The sequence below is a fragment of the Anabrus simplex genome, chromosome 1, assembly GCF_040414725.1.
Source record: "Anabrus simplex isolate iqAnaSimp1 chromosome 1, ASM4041472v1, whole genome shotgun sequence".
Lineage (NCBI taxonomy): Eukaryota > Metazoa > Arthropoda > Insecta > Orthoptera > Tettigoniidae > Anabrus > Anabrus simplex.
The window spans coordinates 1,798,110,463-1,798,129,058 of record NC_090265.1 but is presented as its reverse complement, the minus strand read 5'-3'; the positions used below and the strand labels follow the sequence as shown (position 1 = coordinate 1,798,129,058).

General features: G+C 40.5%; 1 protein-coding gene across 2 annotated transcripts in view; it reads right to left on the bottom strand.

Moving 5' to 3' along the window:
- The window catches only part of LOC136858780 (peroxidase), a 316,626-nt gene that overhangs the window by 144,794 nt on the left and 153,236 nt on the right, over positions 1-18,596 (bottom strand). Inside the window, exon 1 of one of the 2 annotated variants that reach the window (XM_068225696.1) lies at positions 6,976-7,230. The exons of the other annotated variant lie outside the window; for it this stretch is intronic. Coding sequence (XP_068081797.1) covers positions 6,976-6,980 — 5 coding nt within the window. The 5' untranslated portion in view covers positions 6,981-7,230. Of the gene's footprint in view, positions 1-6,975; positions 7,231-18,596 lie in introns of those variants that run through there. 2 annotated transcript variants of the gene reach the window in all.

Genomic DNA, 18,596 nt, shown 5'->3' with positions numbered 1-18,596 from the left:
AAGTCCAAACTACTCCCGGGTTGAACAGTGTTGTTGTTTTCTGTACATTTTGTCCGCGTTTCGAACACATCACAGTTTTGTTTCTGAAGACGACTGAACTCGATCTGAGGTCATCAATCAATGAAGAAGACGGCTCAACCCGGAAGAAGAACTAAATAACTCCACACACCGTGGAAACTTCACTTCAAATTCCTTTCTTACATTAGGCCTTAGGGAAGTGTTGAAGTGATTAGGTAGGTGAAGAATAAATACTTGATGTGATACGGAACTTATCCTGTCCGTTGGCAGTAAGTTAGAGGATCTGTTACAAATACTGTGCAGTATACAGTAAAATAGTATTAGTCTAACTGGAGGTCTACGTTGTCAAGAAATGTCAGTATCAGTTATAATAATAATAACCCGTGTGGGGATTTACCAGTTGCCTCCATCGGGCGCGTCCCATTGGAATTGGGGAAGCTCGCTGGCTCTGCGCCAGCAGAGTCAGAGGGTAGTAGGGAAATAAAATACCACCGTGAAAAAAAAACTGGTCCCTTGCCAGGGTTACGCCGAAGACTGGTAAATGACCAGAAGCCAGAAAACATCTTGAGGCAACCTCTAGGGCTAACAACCCTAGTTGTAAAAGGATGGGTACCCGTCCAAAGCAAAGTCAAGTCAAAAAGCATGATGGCACAACATTTCAAGAAACATACCCCAGGGGGTAAATCTTCGGATAAATCCCTCGTCGTGAACACCACGGCGCACGAGTCTCGTTCGGATTCTGGGGAAGACTCGACATCATGCAAGAGACGAGTCGGAGCGTCTCGGTGTACCCCGAAGAGTCAAAAACTCAGGCCAAAATCTAAAACCTTTCTAGCAACTTTCAACATAAATTCACTTACACAAACTGGCAAGCTGAAAACCTTTACCAACGCTCTTCACGAAAATCAGATATCCATAATGGCCCTACAGGAAACAAGGTACCCAGATGAAGAGATTTTTGAATCCGAAGGCTACCGATTTTTCAAGAGCAAAGCGCAAAGAGGAATCCTCAATGGAGCTGTGATGCTTGGAACCGCGTTTGCTGTTAGAACCAAGATCCTTAAATCGGTTGCAAATTTCGAACCTGTGAATGACAGATTGTCTATACTCACAATTAAATGCGCGAACAAAACCTACGCCCTAGTTAACGCACATCCTCCTACAAACGATAAGAACAAGTCTGATCCAGACGAAGTTGATAATTTCTGGGACCTACTGGATGAAAAATTGAACAAAATCCCCAAACACCATGTCAAGCTTCTTTTGGGTGACTTCAATGCCCAACTAGGTCGTGAACAGAAGTACAAGGAAGTTATAGGAAATTACCCTGCTCACAAAAGAACCAATCCCAACGGCAAAAGACTGGTGTCCATTTGCGAAAATCACAACCTGCAGGTCATGTCGACCCACTTTCGCCATCTACCCAGAAAGCAAATGACTTGGCGTTCTCCCGTTCAAGCTCTCGGAGAGTTCCAAATTGATCATGTTGCAATCTCCAGGAGAAACAGCCCTGAGATTATGAATGTCAAGGTAAAGAAAGGCATCAATGTGGCCTCAGATCATTATATGTCTCTTATCAAATTCAAACCAATTCCCGCAAACACAAGGAAGACAACCAAACAGATCACACGCTTCGACAATGTTAAACTTCGGCAAAGGGTTGAGGAGTTCCAGGAGAAGGCTAGACCAAATGACTGTGACTTTAACAACGCCAAAAGTCTCCTTGTTGAGGCCGCCAAAGACGTTGCAGAAATCAAGAGAAGCAAAAAGCATGCCTGGTGGAATGGTACCTGCGAATCAGTCCTCCAAGAAAGACTCAATGCGTGGAAGCAGTACTACTCTACGAAATCAGAAAATGATTGGGAAACCTACAAAACCCAACGTGCCCAAGCAGCTAGGGTGTTCAGAACTGAGAAACGTAAATACGAAAAATCTCTCATTGAAAAGATAGAACAAAACTTTAGGAAGAATGGAAGCAGAGAGTACTACAGAGCCTTCAAACGCAAACTCAATGGCTATAAACCACCATCTCTATGCTTTGAGCGAAAGGACGGCACACTGGCGACGTCAAATGAAGAAAATTGCAGCATTCTGGCAGATTACTTCAAGAATTTACTTAATTGCTCTAAACCGCAAAGCGCCATTGAGACCAAGGAACCCTTACTCAGGTACCCAGATTCTAGACCACCCGACAGAGATGAGATCAAGCGCCATATTGCCCGTCTCAAAAATAACAAAGCGCCGGGGGAAGACTCAGTAGTAGCAGAACTATGGAAATATGCCCCAGAGGAATCACTTGATATCTTGCAAAAGCAAATAGAAGAAATTTGGAACAAGGAGACCCTACCCGAAGATTGGAAAATAGCTTTGATCCATCCATTACACAAAAAGGCAGCATGAAGAACATCAACAACTACAGAGGGATATCTTTGCTACCCGTGACTTACAAAATTCTATCACTTGCCATCCTGGAGCGTTTGGAAGCACAAGTCGAACATCAAATAGGTGAATACCAAGGAGGGTTCAGAAAAGGTCGCTCAACAGCTGAACAGATCCAAAATCTCAAAACGATCATCAGATATTGTACACTAAGGTCCAAGCAGTATGTGTCTGTCTTTGTGGACTTTAAGAAAGCGTACGACTCCATTGACCGGGAAGTCCTGCTAAACATCTTAATTGAATTTGGAGTTGATTTGAAACTGCTGGCATTAATTAGAGCCACCCTGACCGATACAAAATCCAAGGTAAAGTTCCACGGATGTCTCTCGCATTCCTTTGACATCAAAACAGGAGTCCAACAAGGTGATGGGTTATCCACGATACTCTTCAACTGTGTTCTTGAAAAGATCATTAGAACCTGGCGGGTGAGATTACAGGAAACCAACTACAGTCCATTGAGAATAGGAACCAGATCCAAGGGGATCGCAACAGACTGCTTAGCATTTGCCGATGATATTGTTGTTCTCTCGACCGACATAGAAACCGCTAGAGCTCAAGTTGAAATTTTAAAGGAAATTGCCGAACAAACTGGTTTGCAGATATCGTTTGAGAAAACAGAAGTAATGACTAACATCAAAGAGGCTCCACCAAAACTCCATACAAAATACGTGGACATCACCCGAGTAGACAAATTCAAATACCTGGGTGAGATCATCATGAAAAATGGACTGGACAAAGAAGCACTTCAGGAGCGAGTACGCAAACTGGTAATAGCCTACCAAACATCCCGCACAATCTACAACAAAAAATGCCTTTCCCAAAACACCAAGATACGTCACTATGAAACAGTTCTGAAGCCAGTAGTTCTATATGCAGCCGAAACCCTGTCTCTAAATGCCAACAAAGGACTCCTTGAAGAACTGGAGAAAAGAGAACGCAAAATTGTGAGAGGAATCTTGGGATCAAAGTACAGAAATGGAATCCATCAAAAGAGATCCAACAAGGAAGTCTACAGCAAAATAGAGAAAATTACCGACACAATCAGAAAAAGACGGGCACGATTTTACGGTCATCTGAAAAGAATGGATGGAAGAAAGTTAACTAAAGAAATCTTTCACTTTTTTTATTCAAACCCCAAAACTACAATTCCCTGGTTTAGAAATACCAAAGAAGACCTGCAAATGCTACATATCTCAGCTGAAGACGCCCTTAACAGAGATCTCTTCCGCAAGAAAATATTGACGAACGGGCTAAACCGAGACGAGCAACCGAAGAGAAGACACGGTGCCCCTTGGACAGAGGAGCGTAAGCAGGCCCACTCACAAAGATTGAGGGAAATTTGGGCTCTAAAAAAGGCCAAGTTCAGTGTCAAATGCAACAAGACTTAACGTGGTCCTTGATGGCCCCAGCGAATTATATATATATATATATATATATATATATATATATAATCCAGGTATAGTGCAATGCATATTAAAACCAAGTTCTTAGAAACAAAACAGGTGTATTGAGACTTAAAGTAATACAATTATTCAATAAATCTGTAAGTAAGAAATACCGTAATGCAGCGAAAAGAGGGGCTTAACGCGCTAAGGCTATGGAGCTAAGTTTCGCATTCGGGAAGCGAGTAGGTTCGAAACCCATCGTGGGCTATTCCGAGAATGCTTTCCTATGGTATCCCTTTTTCACTCCCAGACAAATGTTGGCACAGTTCCCCTTTCTTACGCAGTTACATTCACCACCATTCATGTGATCTTTATGAGGTTCTCATCGGACGTTGACGACGGCGACCCCATGTGTGACTAAGGGGAGTACGCACATATCTTATTGCAAGTATGTTGACCCTTTAATTTGAAGGACTCTATCGTGATGCTGTTCGTTCTTTTTTTGCTAGGGGCTTTACGTCGCACCGACACAGATAGATCTTATGACGACGACGGGATAGGAAAGGCCTAGGAATTGGATGGAAGCGACCGTGGCTTTCATTAAGGTACAGCCCCAGCATTTGCCTGGTGTGAAAATGGGAAACCACGGAAAACCATCTTCAGGGCTGCCGACAGTGGCGTTCGAACCCATTATCTCCCGGATGGAAGCTCACAGCCGCGCGCCTCTAACCACACAGCCAACTCGCCCGCTACTGGTAGTTTTATGAGGAAGTACAACTGGGTATCCTGTTCATTAATATTGTTATATGACACGGCACATTACATTAGTAATATGCATTAATAATAATAATAATAATAATAATAATAATAATAATAATCACATGGCTTGTACAGGCATTTTTTAAATTTGACGCCACCTGCGCACTTGTTCCGTTTTACTCCAGGCCTACGAGATGGGAAAGTAGAGCGAATCTCTCTCAGGTGTCTATGGCTAAAGTTTAATGAATTTTGTCCGGTAAACATCACAGATCTTTTACATCCGACATCGCATGATATGGAGTGTCCCTCCGCGCTTCAAAAATCAGGCTACCTCTGTCGGGTTTGAACCCGCCATCTTGGGATCCAGAGGCCGACATTCTCCCCTGATCCGCAGAGGAAGCTGTAATAATAATACCACCATCGGAACTAGACAGAAGGGCCAAGATAGAAAGAGCCACTAAACTTCATAAGGCGTACAGACTAACGTGCATTTACTACAACAAAGGGAGTCATATCGCGTAACGCAAAATTACGACATTATAACACAGTTGTTTTGCTGCGGAAGCTTCGTACGACTCAGAAACCATATACTTTGGAGGTCACTCTAAAATTATAAAAATTTAAAATCAAGAAAAGAAAATTCTCCGGAAAAGGTATGGTTCCGCGACAGAAAATGGAATGTGGGTTAAGAGGAGAACAGGTCCACTGATGCCGTACGCAAGAGACGCCTGAAATTCTATGGACTTATCTGTGGAATAGACAGCGACAGACTCAATAAAAGATTATTTAAAGTAAACATCTCAAAGAAGTTCAAAATAAACTGGCTAGACGACATGATAGAAGATCGTGGAGCTTTTAGCTCAACAGTAGCCAGGCACAAATTCGTGGAGAAACTTTAAAAAACTACTAGGAAGTGGTCCACTGAACGCAAGATGCAACACAGTGCATTCATGAAGATATTTTGGGAGGATAAGAAGGCGGAAACCATCAGGCCAGCGAACAAGTTCAAATGCGCCATTTGAATGGGCGTAACGAAGAAAGAAAGGAAGAAAGAAAGAAAGAAAGAAAGAAAGAAAGAAAGAAAGAAAAATAATCTTTGGCCCGAACGCTCGTTGAATTTTCTACAGCTCCGCTGTTAGCTACGAGAGATAGGCCTGATGTCACAGACGTGGCTAAGAACAGAAATGAGCAATGATGCAGTTTCCTGTTGCGTTCTTCTGTACATCAGGTAGTGTTATTACGTATCTGCCTTCTAATACAACTGAAAATTAGCATACACCAACAGAACCTTACATTCTCACAATTCATAACTGTCTTGAAAGAGTTGTGCTGCAAGTCAAGATGCGGCTGAGACAGGTCGGGGAAGGTAACAAACTCATTACATCCCATCAGAGAATAATTTGGAGTGAAATTGAAAACAGTATAAATGTTGTGTCTCTCTCTGTAGATTTCCCACGCGCTGGTGGCCTCCTGATTGCGATCGACCAGACCCTGTTTTACAGCCGGATGCTCTTCTTCCTATGTGGACATATGTGTTCACAACGAGACGTTCCTGTAGCGTTTGGTAGTGTGATATGGTCTAAGCACTTAATCCCCGAACTAGATAGACTGACCCTACACATGATCAAAACATTCCCTGCGGATTACCGAAGGGTCGAGCTCTCCTCTCGTCCTTCTTAATGTTAACTAGCATCAAACTTACATTTTAATATCAACTTTTTTCAATTGGCTTTACGTCGCACCGACACAGATAGGTCTTATAGCGACAATGGGATAGGAAAGGCCTAGGAGTGGGAAGGAAACGGCCTTGCCTTTAATTAAGGTACAGCCCCAGCATTTGCCTGGTGTGAAAATGGGAAACCACGGGAAACCATCTACAGGGCTGCCGACAGTGGGGTTCGAAACCACTGTCTCCCGGATGCAAGTTCACAGCTGCGCGCCCCTAACCGCACGGCCAACTCACCCGGTTTAATAACAACTAAAGAGATTTATTGAAATTATGACATTTAATTATTATCATAATAACGTCTTAATTAACAAACATCAAATAAGGTTTTAAAAAATTCAGTTACGATTGAAACATTAGTTAATCACCTAACCTGTTTTTGAGTTTATACTGCATTTCAAACTTATTTCAACTGATTTCCAAACGTCGTGACTACTGGGGCCAGTTCGACGCTCACTGCGAGCTGAGCACTCAACATCCCCCGAAATGCAGACCTCAATTCCGACCATTCTGTACTGTTTTTCTATTCTACTGTCATTCCTCTGAATAATAATAATAATAATAATAATAATAATAATAATAATAATAATAATAATAATAATAATAATAATAATAATAATAATAATAATAATAGAGTGACAGACCTACCTCATATTCCGCACGTAGCAGCTTGCAGCATGGTGCCCACACCGACTGAGCCTGTACCAGAAGAGATCGTCTTCATGGCCCCGCCGCCCTCCTTCTCCCCACCACGGGACCACCTTGGCCTCCTGGATCACTTGGCGGAACCTATTGTTGTTTTCAGCTATACCTTCTCAGGTGAGTCAATAGCGTGGTCAATCTCCAAACCTCCGAAACATGAGACAGTCAAGTGTCGTATCCTATTACGTGTGCAGGATTCCTCCCTCTTCTCTACCAACCTCGGAGAGCAGGCCCACTAAAATTACTTTTACCGTTTTCAGAGATGCTGAGTTACTGAATTTCCTTCCCGAAGGACATTTACGTACCTGGAGGAGAAAATATTATTTAATGCGTAGAATGCGAGGGGGATATCAATCAATCAATCAATCGATCAATCAATCAATCAATCAATCAATCAATCACTACTAATTTGCATTTAGCGCAGTCGCCCAGGTGGCAGATTCCCTATCTGTTGTTTTTCTACCCTTTTCTTAAATGATTGCAAAGAATTTGGAAATGTAATCAACACCCTTGATAAATTATTCCAATCCCTAACTCCCCTTCCTAAAACCAATATTTGCCGCAATTTGTCCTCTTGAATTCCAACTTTATCTTCATATTGTGATCTTTCCTACTTTAAAGGCACCACTCAAACTTATTCGTCTACTGATGTCCTCCCACGCCATCTCTCCGCTGACAGCTCGGAACATACCACTTAGTCGAGCAACTCGTCTTCTTTCTCCCAAGTCTTCCCTGCCCAAAGTTTGCAACATTTTTGTAACGCTACTCTTTTGTCGGAAATCACCCAGAACAAATCGACCTGCTTTTCTTTGGATTGTTTCCAGTTCTTGAATCAGGTAATCCTGGTGAGGGTCCCATACACTGGAACCATACTCTAGTTGGGGTCTTACCTGAGACTTATTTGCTCTCTCCTTTACATCCTTACTACAACCCCTAAACACCCTCATAACCATGTGCAGAGATCTGTACCCTTTATTTACAATCATATTTATGTGATTACCCCAATGAAGGTCTTTTCTTATATTAACACCTAGATACTTACAATGATCCCCAAAAGGAGCTTTCACCCCATCAACACAGTAATTAAAACTGAGAGGACTTTTCCTATTTGTGAAACTCACAACCTGACTTTTAACCCCGCTTATCAACATACCATTGCCTACTGCCCATCTCACAATATTATCGAGGTCACGTTACAGTTGCTCACAATCTTGTAACTTATTTATTACTCTGTACAAGATAACATCATCTGCGAAAAGCCTTATCTCTGATTCCACTTCTTTACACATATCATTGATATATATAAGAAAACATAAAGGTCCAATAATACCACCCTGAGGAATTCCCCTCTTAATTATTACAGAGTCAGATAAAGCTTCGCCTACTCTAATTCTTTGAGTTCTCTTTTCTAGAAACAGAGCCACTCATTCAGTCACTGTTTTGTCAAGTCAAATTGCACTCATTTTTGCCAGTTGCCAGTTATCCGCAGTCTGAACAAGTCCTGGGAGGGTGGAGGCTTGCGCTATCCATAACCTCGGCACTTTGCTCGCAGGAAATAACGTGGTGGTAATGTTTGGTGTACGCTCAGTGAACCTCAGAGCTATCTGCACCTCCGGAAGTGAAAACCTCGTTTCTTAATTTGTTTTCCCTTCCTGGTGGTGAATCGAACCCACGTCCTTCCGGATGAACCCAGCAGGCCTTTACCGCCTCGGCCTGGGAGCCCCAGTGCATGCGTGTTCAAAGCCACGTCACAGTCTGTTTGTATAATAGATATGTTATTAATCTACTTGTTACTTCCGGGAGATAGTGGGTTCGAATTCCACTGTCCGCAGCCCTGAAGATGGTTTTCCGTGGATTCCCATTTTCACACCAAACAAATGCTGGGGCTGGGCACGGTCGTTTCCTTTCCGCTTGTAGCCCTTTCCTATCTTATCGTCTCCGTGAGACCTATCTGTGTCGCTGTGACGTAAAGCAACCTGTAAAAAAAATCTATTTGTGCATTTTATAAACCCTTGGGACAGATAATAATTGTCTATCACAATAAAAGAGCAATTATAAGCACATTTTAAATAATTATGTAATACAATGAAATTTCGATACAAGGATACGGAGCGGACCAGAGATTTTTTTAGAGGGCGTTATCGTTATATCGAGGATTTAGGTGTAATTCATTCTCGTTTCGACCAGGCAAACATCATTCATAACATTTAAATTCGACAAAGACGAGATTTGAGAGCACAAAATACAAAGAATGCACAAATATCGTGGCACATGTTCACAGTGTGCTGCACTACTGAAGACACAGTGGCTCGCACGCTAATCTTCTGACCCCAACTTGGCTGGTTCGATCCTGGGTCGGCTCCGTGGTGTTTGAAGGAGCTCAAATACTTCAGCCTTGTGTCGGCACATTTCCTGGCACGTAAAACAACTCCTGCGGAGCTAAATTCCGACACCTCGGCGTCTCCGAAAACTTGCAAAGTAGTTAGTGTGACGTGAATTAAAATGGCATTATTAACAGATTCTTTACAGACAGGAAACACACAAATATCTTAGTGCAGCGAGACTGCGCTGGTGCTGGTGATTATTGTTTTATAAGAGGAAGGGCAACCATGCACTATATGACACTAATCAGAGAGAATGTATCGACCACGAGGGACGTGAACTGCCGAGCTCACGTCAGGGTGGGAAAACAACAAGAGTTGACCAATGGAGGTCAGATACATGAAAGTGAGGAGCCCGGCTTCTTTGTACATCACGTCAATTTTACCTTCTCCTTCCAGCCATTCTATTTTCCTACAGGTTTTTCTGATCCAGTTCCCGTGACACGTTCAGTCTCTTCTTAATTCATTATTTAATTTCCTATAGCCTGCATCTTACTTCCTCGTCCGACTCGTTGGCCGAATGGTCAGCGTACTGGCCTTCGGTTCAGAGGGTCCCGGGTTCGATTCCCGGCCGGGTCGGGGATTTTAACCTTAATTGGTTAATTCCAATGGCCCGGGGCTTGGGTGTTCGTGCTGTCTCCAACATCCCTGCAACTCACACACCACACATAACACTATCCTCCACCACAATAACACGCAGTTACCTACAAATGGCAGATGTGCCCACCCTCATCGGAGGGTCTGCCTTACAAGGGCTGCACTCGGCTAGAAATAGCCACACGAAATTTAAAAAAACTTCCTTCCTCAGTGTTAATATTTTTCGATTTTCTTCTTTCTTCCATTTGTCCAGCATTTCTTCAGAACTTATGTTTCTATCTCTCGAAGTTCATTTCTGAATCTACCATATTCTGAGTTTATAGCTTTTCAACACGCCTCTTCTACAACTCTTCTGTCATCTTCTCTTCAAATTTTCTGAACAGTTCATCTCTCTCCTCGTGCACACACAGCTGAACTCACTGGGTTGTGATGTGAATAGATGCCCGCTTCTGGATAACTTTTAGCACTTTTCAAATCATTCCTGTATCTTTGTTGAATCCGTATATAGTCCATTCGGTTTCGTTCGTTGTTAATTCTACATGTGCTTCTCCTTTTACTGTTTTCAAACCATGTATTGCCTATTGCGATGCTGTCCCTTTTACAGAAGTCAGCTAACATATGTCATTTCTAACTCTGAGTCCACAGTTCCCAACAGTTTTGTCATCCTACCTTCTCCGACAACCGCGTTCCAGTCACCACACATGCCCTCTTCTTTCCTCTCCCACTTACCTCCTTTATTTGCTCATAGCACTCATCTACCTCCTCTTCTGGGCGCTAACTGCTTGGCATGTACACCACACATTTGTTATCATCTTTCAGTCTTAGAATCATTATTCTTTCATTTATATATTCACATTTCATCACTTCACGCTTAATACTTTTCGGAATTAATATCCCTACTCCAGGTTTTCCGCTACAATTTCCACACGAGTAATATGAAATTACTAACTTTTTTGACAGAAGGCAGTGGGTTTAGGAAAGTTTATTCGACTAAAGCTCAACTTGTAGTGATCACGAAGATGTTTTTGTCGTACTTAAAAATAAATGTGAAAGAAAGGAAGGTATTAAAATTAGGACTATTAGGCAATACCATATGGCTGATAAAACAGGTATGAGAGAGTTTTAAAAAGTAACTATGATTGCTGGAAAATGGTCAATAAAAATGTAAACAGACTCTGGGATGGGTTAAAAGCAATTTTTGAGGAATGTGAAAACAGGTTTGTACCTTTAAAGGTGGTAAGGAATGGTAAAGATCCAATATAGTATAACAGAGAAGTAAAGAGACTAAGGAGGAGGTGCAGGTTGGAAAGAAATAGTGTTAGAAATGGCTGTGGAAGTAAGGAGAAATTAATGGAACTTACTAGGAAATTGAATCCAGCAAAGAAATTACCTAAGGATAATATAATGACAAACATAATGGGCGGTCATAAATTCTTTTGTGAAATACGGAAGAGTATTTATAGGTACTTTAAGGCAGAAACAGGTTCCAAGGACATTCCAGGAATGATTAATGGACAAGGAGACTGTGTATCTGAAGATCTTCAAAAGGCAGAAGTATCAGTCAGCAGTATTTAAAGATTGATGGTTACAAGGATAATGTCCAGATAGAGGAGGTGACTAATACTAAAGAAGTATTAAAATTTACCTATGACAGCATTGACATTTACAGTAAGATACAAAAGTTCAAAACTAGAAAAGCGGCTGGAATTGATAAGATTTCTGGGGATATACTAAAGGCAATGGGTTGTTTGAGTCATCAGTCCATAGGTGCAAGTTGGAAAGAAATAGAGTTAGAAATGGTTATGGAAGTAATGAGAAATTGAAGGAACTTACTAGGAAATTGAATCTAGCAAAGAAGTCAGCTAAGGATAACATGACCGAGCTCGATAGCTGCAGTCGCTCAAGTGCGTCCAGTATCCAGTATTCGGAAGATAGTAGGTTCGAACCACACTGTCGGCAGCCCTGAAATTGGTTTTCCGTGATTTCCCATTTTCACACCAGGCAAATGCTGGGCTGTCCCTTAATTAAGGCCACGGCCGCTGCCTTCTCCCTCCTAGCCCTTCCCTGTCCCATCGTCGCCATAAGACCTATCTGTGTCGGTGCGACATAAAAAACTAGCAAAAAAAAAAAGGATAACATGATGGCAAGCAAAATTGGGGGTCATACAAAATTTAGTGAAAAATGGAAGAGTATGTATAGGTACTTTAAGGCAGAAACAGGTTCCAAGAAGGACATTCCAGGAATAATTAATGAATAAGGGGAGTGTGTATGTGAGGATCTTCAAAAGGCGAAAGTACTCAGTCAGCAATATGTAAGGATTGTTGGTTACAAGGATAATGTCCAGATAGGGGATGTGAGTAACACTAAAGAAGTATTAAAATTTACCTATGATAACAACGACATTTACAGTAAGATACAAAAGTTGTAAACTAGCAAAGCAGCTGGAATTGATAATATTTCTGGGGATATACTAAAGGCAATGGGTTGGGATGTTGTTGTTTGAGTCATCAGTCCTTAGACTGGTTTGATGCAGCTCTCCATGCCACCCTATCCTGTGCTAACCTTTTCATTTCTACGTAACTATTGCATCCTACATCTGCTCGAATCTGCTTGTCATATTCATACCTTGGTCTACCCCTACCGTTCTTACCACCTACACTTCCTTCAAAAACCAACTGAACAAGTCCTGGGTGTCTCAAGATGTGTCCTATCATTCTATCTCTTCTTCTCGTCAAATTTAGCCAAATCGATCTCCTCTCACCAATTCGATTCAGTATCTCTTCATTCGTGATTCGATCTATCCATCTCACCTTCAGCATTCTTCTGTAACACCACATTTCAAAAGCTTCTATTCTCTTTCTTTCTGAGCTAGTTATCGTCCATGTTTCACTTCCATACAATGCCACGCTCCACACGAAAGTCTTCAAAAACATCTTTCTAATTCCGATATCAATGTTTGTAGTGAGCAAATTTCTTTTCTTAAGAAAGCTTTTCCTAGCTTGTGCTAGTCTGCATTTTATGTCCTCCTTACTTCTGCCATCGTTAGTTATTTTACTACCCAAGTAACAATATTCATCTACTTCCTTGAAGACTTCATTTCCTAATCTAATATTTCCTACATCACCTGCCTTCATTCGACTGCACTCCATTACTTTCGTTTTGGACTTATTTATTTTCATCTTGTACTCCTTACCCAACACTTCATACATACCATTCAGCAACTTCTCGAGATCTTCTGCAGTCTCTGATAAAATAACAATATCATCGGCAAATCTCAAGGTTTTGATTTAATCTCCTTGGACTGTGATTCCCTTTCCAAATTTCTCTTTGATTTCTTTTACTGCCTGTTCTATGTAAACATTGAAAAGAAGAGGGGACAAACTGCAGCCTTGCCTCAGTCCCTTCTGGATTGCTGCTTCTTTTTCAAAGCCCTCGATTCTTATCACTGCAGACTGATTTTTATACAGATTGTAGATAATTCTTCGTTCTCGGTATGTGATCCCTATCATCTTCAGAATCATAAATAGCTTGGTCCAATCAACATTATCGAATGCCTTTTCTAGATCTACGAATGCCATGTACGTGGGCTTGTCCTTCTTGATTCGATCCTCTAAGATCAGACGTAAAGTGAGGATTGCTTCACGTATTCCTACATTTCTTCTGAAGCCAAATTGATCTTCTCCCAACTCAGCTTCAACTTGTTTTTTCATTCTTCTGTAAATAATACGTGTTAAAATTTCGCAGGCATGAGATACTAAACTAATGGTGCGGTAGTTTTCACACCTGTCAGCACCGGCTTTCTTGGGAATAGGTATAACAATATTCTGCCGAAAATCGGATGGGACTTCTCCTGTCTCATACATCTTGCACACTAAATGAAATAACCTTGCCATGCTGGTTTCTCATAAGGCAGTCAGTAATTCAGAGGGAATGTTATCAATTCCAGGTGCCTTGTTCCTATTGAGGTCACTCACAGCTCTGTCAAACTCTGGCCTCAAAATTGGGTTTCCCATTTCATCAGCATCAACAGCCTCTTCATGTTCCAGAACCAAAATATCTACATCTTTACCTTGATAGAACTGTTGGATATGCTCCTGCCATCTTTTTGCTTTGTCTTCTTTCCCTAGAAGTGGCTTTCCATCTGAGCTCTTAATATTCATACACATAGATTTCCTTTCTCCAAAGGTTTCCTTGATTTTCCTGTATGCAGCATCTACCTTTCCGAGGACCATACAGCCTTCCACATCCTTGCACTTCTCTTTCAGCCAGTCTTCCTTAGCTACCTTTCACTTTCTATCCACTTGATTCTTTAATCGCCTGTATTCTTTTCTGCCCTCTTCATTTCTAGCATTCTTGTATTTTCGTCGTTCATCAATCAGGTCTAGTATCTCCTGAGTTATCCACTGATTCTTAGTTGATCTTTCCTTCCTTCCTAACATTTCTTCAGCAGCCCTACTGACTTCATTTTTCATGACTCTCCACTCTTCCTCTATAGTGTTTCCTTCAGCCTTTTCATTTAGTCCTTGTGCAACATGTTCCTTGAAATAATCGCTCACACTCTTTTCTTTCAACTTGTCTAGATCCCATCTTTTTGCATTCTTTCCTTTCTTCAATTTCTTCCACTTCAGATGGCATTTCATGACCAACAAGTTGTGGTCAGAGTCCACGTCTGCTCCTGGGAAAGTTTTGCAATCCAACACCTGGTTTCTGATCTCTGCCTAATCATAATGAAGTCTATTTGATACCATCCAGTGTCTCCAGGTCTCGTCCACGTATACAGCTGTCGTTTGTGGTGTCTGAGCCAAGTATTGACAAGGACTAAATTATGATCAGTGCAGAATTCAACCAGCTGACTTCCTCTTTCGCTCCTTTGTCCCAATCCAAATTCTCCTACTGTACTACCTTCTCTTGCATGGCCTACCACTGCATTCCAGTTTCCCATCACAATTAGATTCTCGTTGCCTTTTACATAATGTATTAAATCTTCTATCTCCTCATATATTCTTTCGATTTCTTCATCATCCGCTGAACTAGTAGGCATATTGCAACCGTTAGGGCGTTAAAAAATTGCAACCGTGCCATGGGCATAGTCGTCGCACCAAATTAAGTATGAACCAGCTCTGAGCACATCGGGCGACAAAATGAAACTGGCCCCAAAAATTGGGCAACAAAAATAAGGCTTACATTAGGTATATCAAGGCAATATTACTTAATTTGGTTTCACAAACAGACGTACAGATGGAACATTCCGATGAGAACCGCCAGAAGTCACTTACCAGGCTTGAAGTCTCATCCTCCCTACTTTCATAAGATCACCGGCTGAATTCGTAGAGCAATAAGGGTAATGGAATGTCCGATAAAGAAATAAAATAGGCACTATCTAAAATAATGAAAGTAGGATTCTATAATATGAGAGGAATATGCTAATATTTGTTAAATGAGAAGAATCTCCGTTCAATGCTTGCATTCTAAACATATTTATTATAATGATACGAACCACACAAATAATGTTGTATCTCAACATATGAATAAAAGAAACATATAAACTGATAACATTATATACACTGTATGCCTTCTTTTCTTGAAATTGTCTTGGCATACTTAATTCTTGATGTACACCATTCGATCAACATACACTGATACATGATATTAAAAAGAATGGATACTGAATTCATTTGTTAAGCTCTCGTCACAAATGGATATTAAATATGGTTCCGGTACCGAGGATCGAACTCGAGATTCCTGGGTGAGAACCAGATATCCTTCATATGTTAATCATAACTGGATATTAAATAGTGTCCTTTGTCTACCGTCATGATTTAGAGAAAAGAAGTTATAACATAATATAAGCACATCTGATATACACACGAGATTGCATTGCCGTGTATCGAACATGTGATCCATTTGACCACGACAAATGTATATTTACATTGAACACTACGATGAACATACACTCTGAACATATATGTGCGTATCCTGGGTTTACCTAACAAGTTAACATTTAAAGAAAATCAGTCAAAGCTGGAATCAAACCCATCACCATATCACTGGGAAATAATAAAACACACAGAAACATATATATATATATATAAATATCAAATATATTTACACAACACATCTTGAAGATATGGCTTAACCAAGCCATAATATCTGGTTAAATCTTCGCTCCAGCATCATTCGAACCGACGGGCTTCGGATTCCAAGGTACAACTTTTTGGACTCCAATCAGAGGCTAAATTAATACTTAGTACGAGAAGGGATCTATCCTTCACAAAATCCGGAAATTATCCGTGTCACTTGCAACGTATAATTAGAATGGGATTGAGATTACTCTGGTAAATGAAAAGAGCTTGGCACATTAACATCGTTTGCTAGAGACTGCAGATTTCGCTTGGCGTACGGTCGGCCAGCATTTACCTTTTCATCACAATAACAGCTGTGACTAGTCCTGGGTAAGATACCATAAATCAATCACCCATCACTCTCCCTTTCAATTCTCTTACATATCCTCTCGGCTCATTGTCAAGGATGCATTCACTTGAAGGCCATTATTTCTTATTACTCGTTATCTGGCTATATATTCAGCCCAATTTTATATCTCTCAACAGCTATAATTATTTATTCTTCCTTATCTCTCCAACAACAAAACATGTTATAGCTTCGCCCTCTCATGTCTTGGCATCGCATCTCAATCCGTTCAATTAATTCACAGAGAAAACCCATTATTTCAGGTTAATTATTCTCACAATTTCATATATGATTATAAATTAATTACGCCTCGATTTGGATCAACTCCAATCATTATCTAATATTATCCGGGATTACAACTACCCGAATCTCCAAGTATCATTTATATCCAAACTACTCTGAAGATCTTTACCAGACGAAGAAATATAAATCTAGCTAACTTGCCGTTCTTCCCAAAGATAATTCATATAAGCTAAGAACTTTGAAATCTATATAATAATTCATGCAAATGAATTTTGTTAAATATCAATGATTATCTTAAAAATCATTTGATGATCCTAACTAATAGTAATAAATCTTTCCCAATTATACGCGCATAATGTTCCCTACATATTTAATATTTAATTATAACATTATAATATTTACAAATATTATATTTGTTGGCATGCATATCTCGTGTTTAGGGTATATTGAAGTATGTACTTAACATTTGGTGAGTAAGGCTTGCTGTCATCTAGGGTACATCTTAGATCTTTACTCGAACATGATAAATATTATTGTTCCTAGTACTGCTTGGTTCTTCTCCATACGACGATCCATGATTCGAACTGCTGTTTTCTCAGTTGAATTTCGTGATGATCCTTGTAAAGCTGATTGCAGGCACTGAGGCGCGACTCTTGTAGGCTCCGAGTCTTGAGTTCGACGACCACTCACGAACATACAGAAAAATGGAGAATAAGTTATCAAATACTGTTTTATGCACTTTCAAAGGGGGTCTACTTGTAACAAGATCCACTCTTAAGTTCAAACAGATTAACATAAGTAGTGATACGTTTGTAAAATCACTATTCATTCCCTGACTGTCAGACAGACTATCACAACGAATGTCCCTGGAGGATGCGAATATTAATGTTGTCAAGAACAGTTATTTAATTTTTGCTAAATGTCACTCGTTCTTAAGTGCTCAGGAGCTATAATAATTAGCCCTTGCATATATTAGTTAACTGTCTCACCACGCTAAATAACCTGAAGTGTTTGCCTTCCGTTGGTGATTGCACCATAAGTCATAATTAACTAACTTCGACGATTGTGATGTTGAAAATGCCAAATTAAGGCTTCTATTCGGCAATTATGTACATTAACTTGTACCACACGGCTTATTTCGTAAAAATATTAAATCACATCGATGTGTTTCTTCAATGGCACAACACTTGATACACTGATATCCAAGTAACTGATATCCAAGTCCGCTTCTGATATGTTGAGCTGCCACTATACAGACGACAATTAAGTAACGTGTTACCACTGCAGCTACATGGATGAGAATGAGATACAGTGTCTCGGTCCAGGCTATATTTATAACCTTCGGAAAAATGGTCAGGGGGGAAGTGAAATATGTCGCTGCTGAAAATATGGGTCCGGTAATCGAAGCTTTGGAGCGACGTGATAACAATCGAATTAAAGCTCATGACCTCTACTTTCTACTGAACATCTGTGAAACCAAAGCCATCAGTAGGTTATTCATAATTTCCAAAGCGTCCTTTTGGAAAATCATGCGTCATGTTTCATCATGCAATATCTCCCACTTTTTTCCACATGTTGCCGGATTTCAGTAGTCGCCTCTGATCTGCGTACTACTGTATAATAGGCGTCATTACTGATCCATATTTAAAGTATTGTGTTTATATGCATTGACAGTCAGCATAAAATACACTGGTTCGAATGGGACCTGATTTATAAATTTAGGAAAATTATTTCATGTAGAAGTATTCTTCTTCTTCCTCTTTTTCGTAAATTATGGTGAAGTGGTACTAATGAATGCGGTGTTGAATTTATAGTGGGCATTTATTTTTCAACGGTTAACACACCTTAATTCGGCCCGGTCTCAACAAACCTCCATCT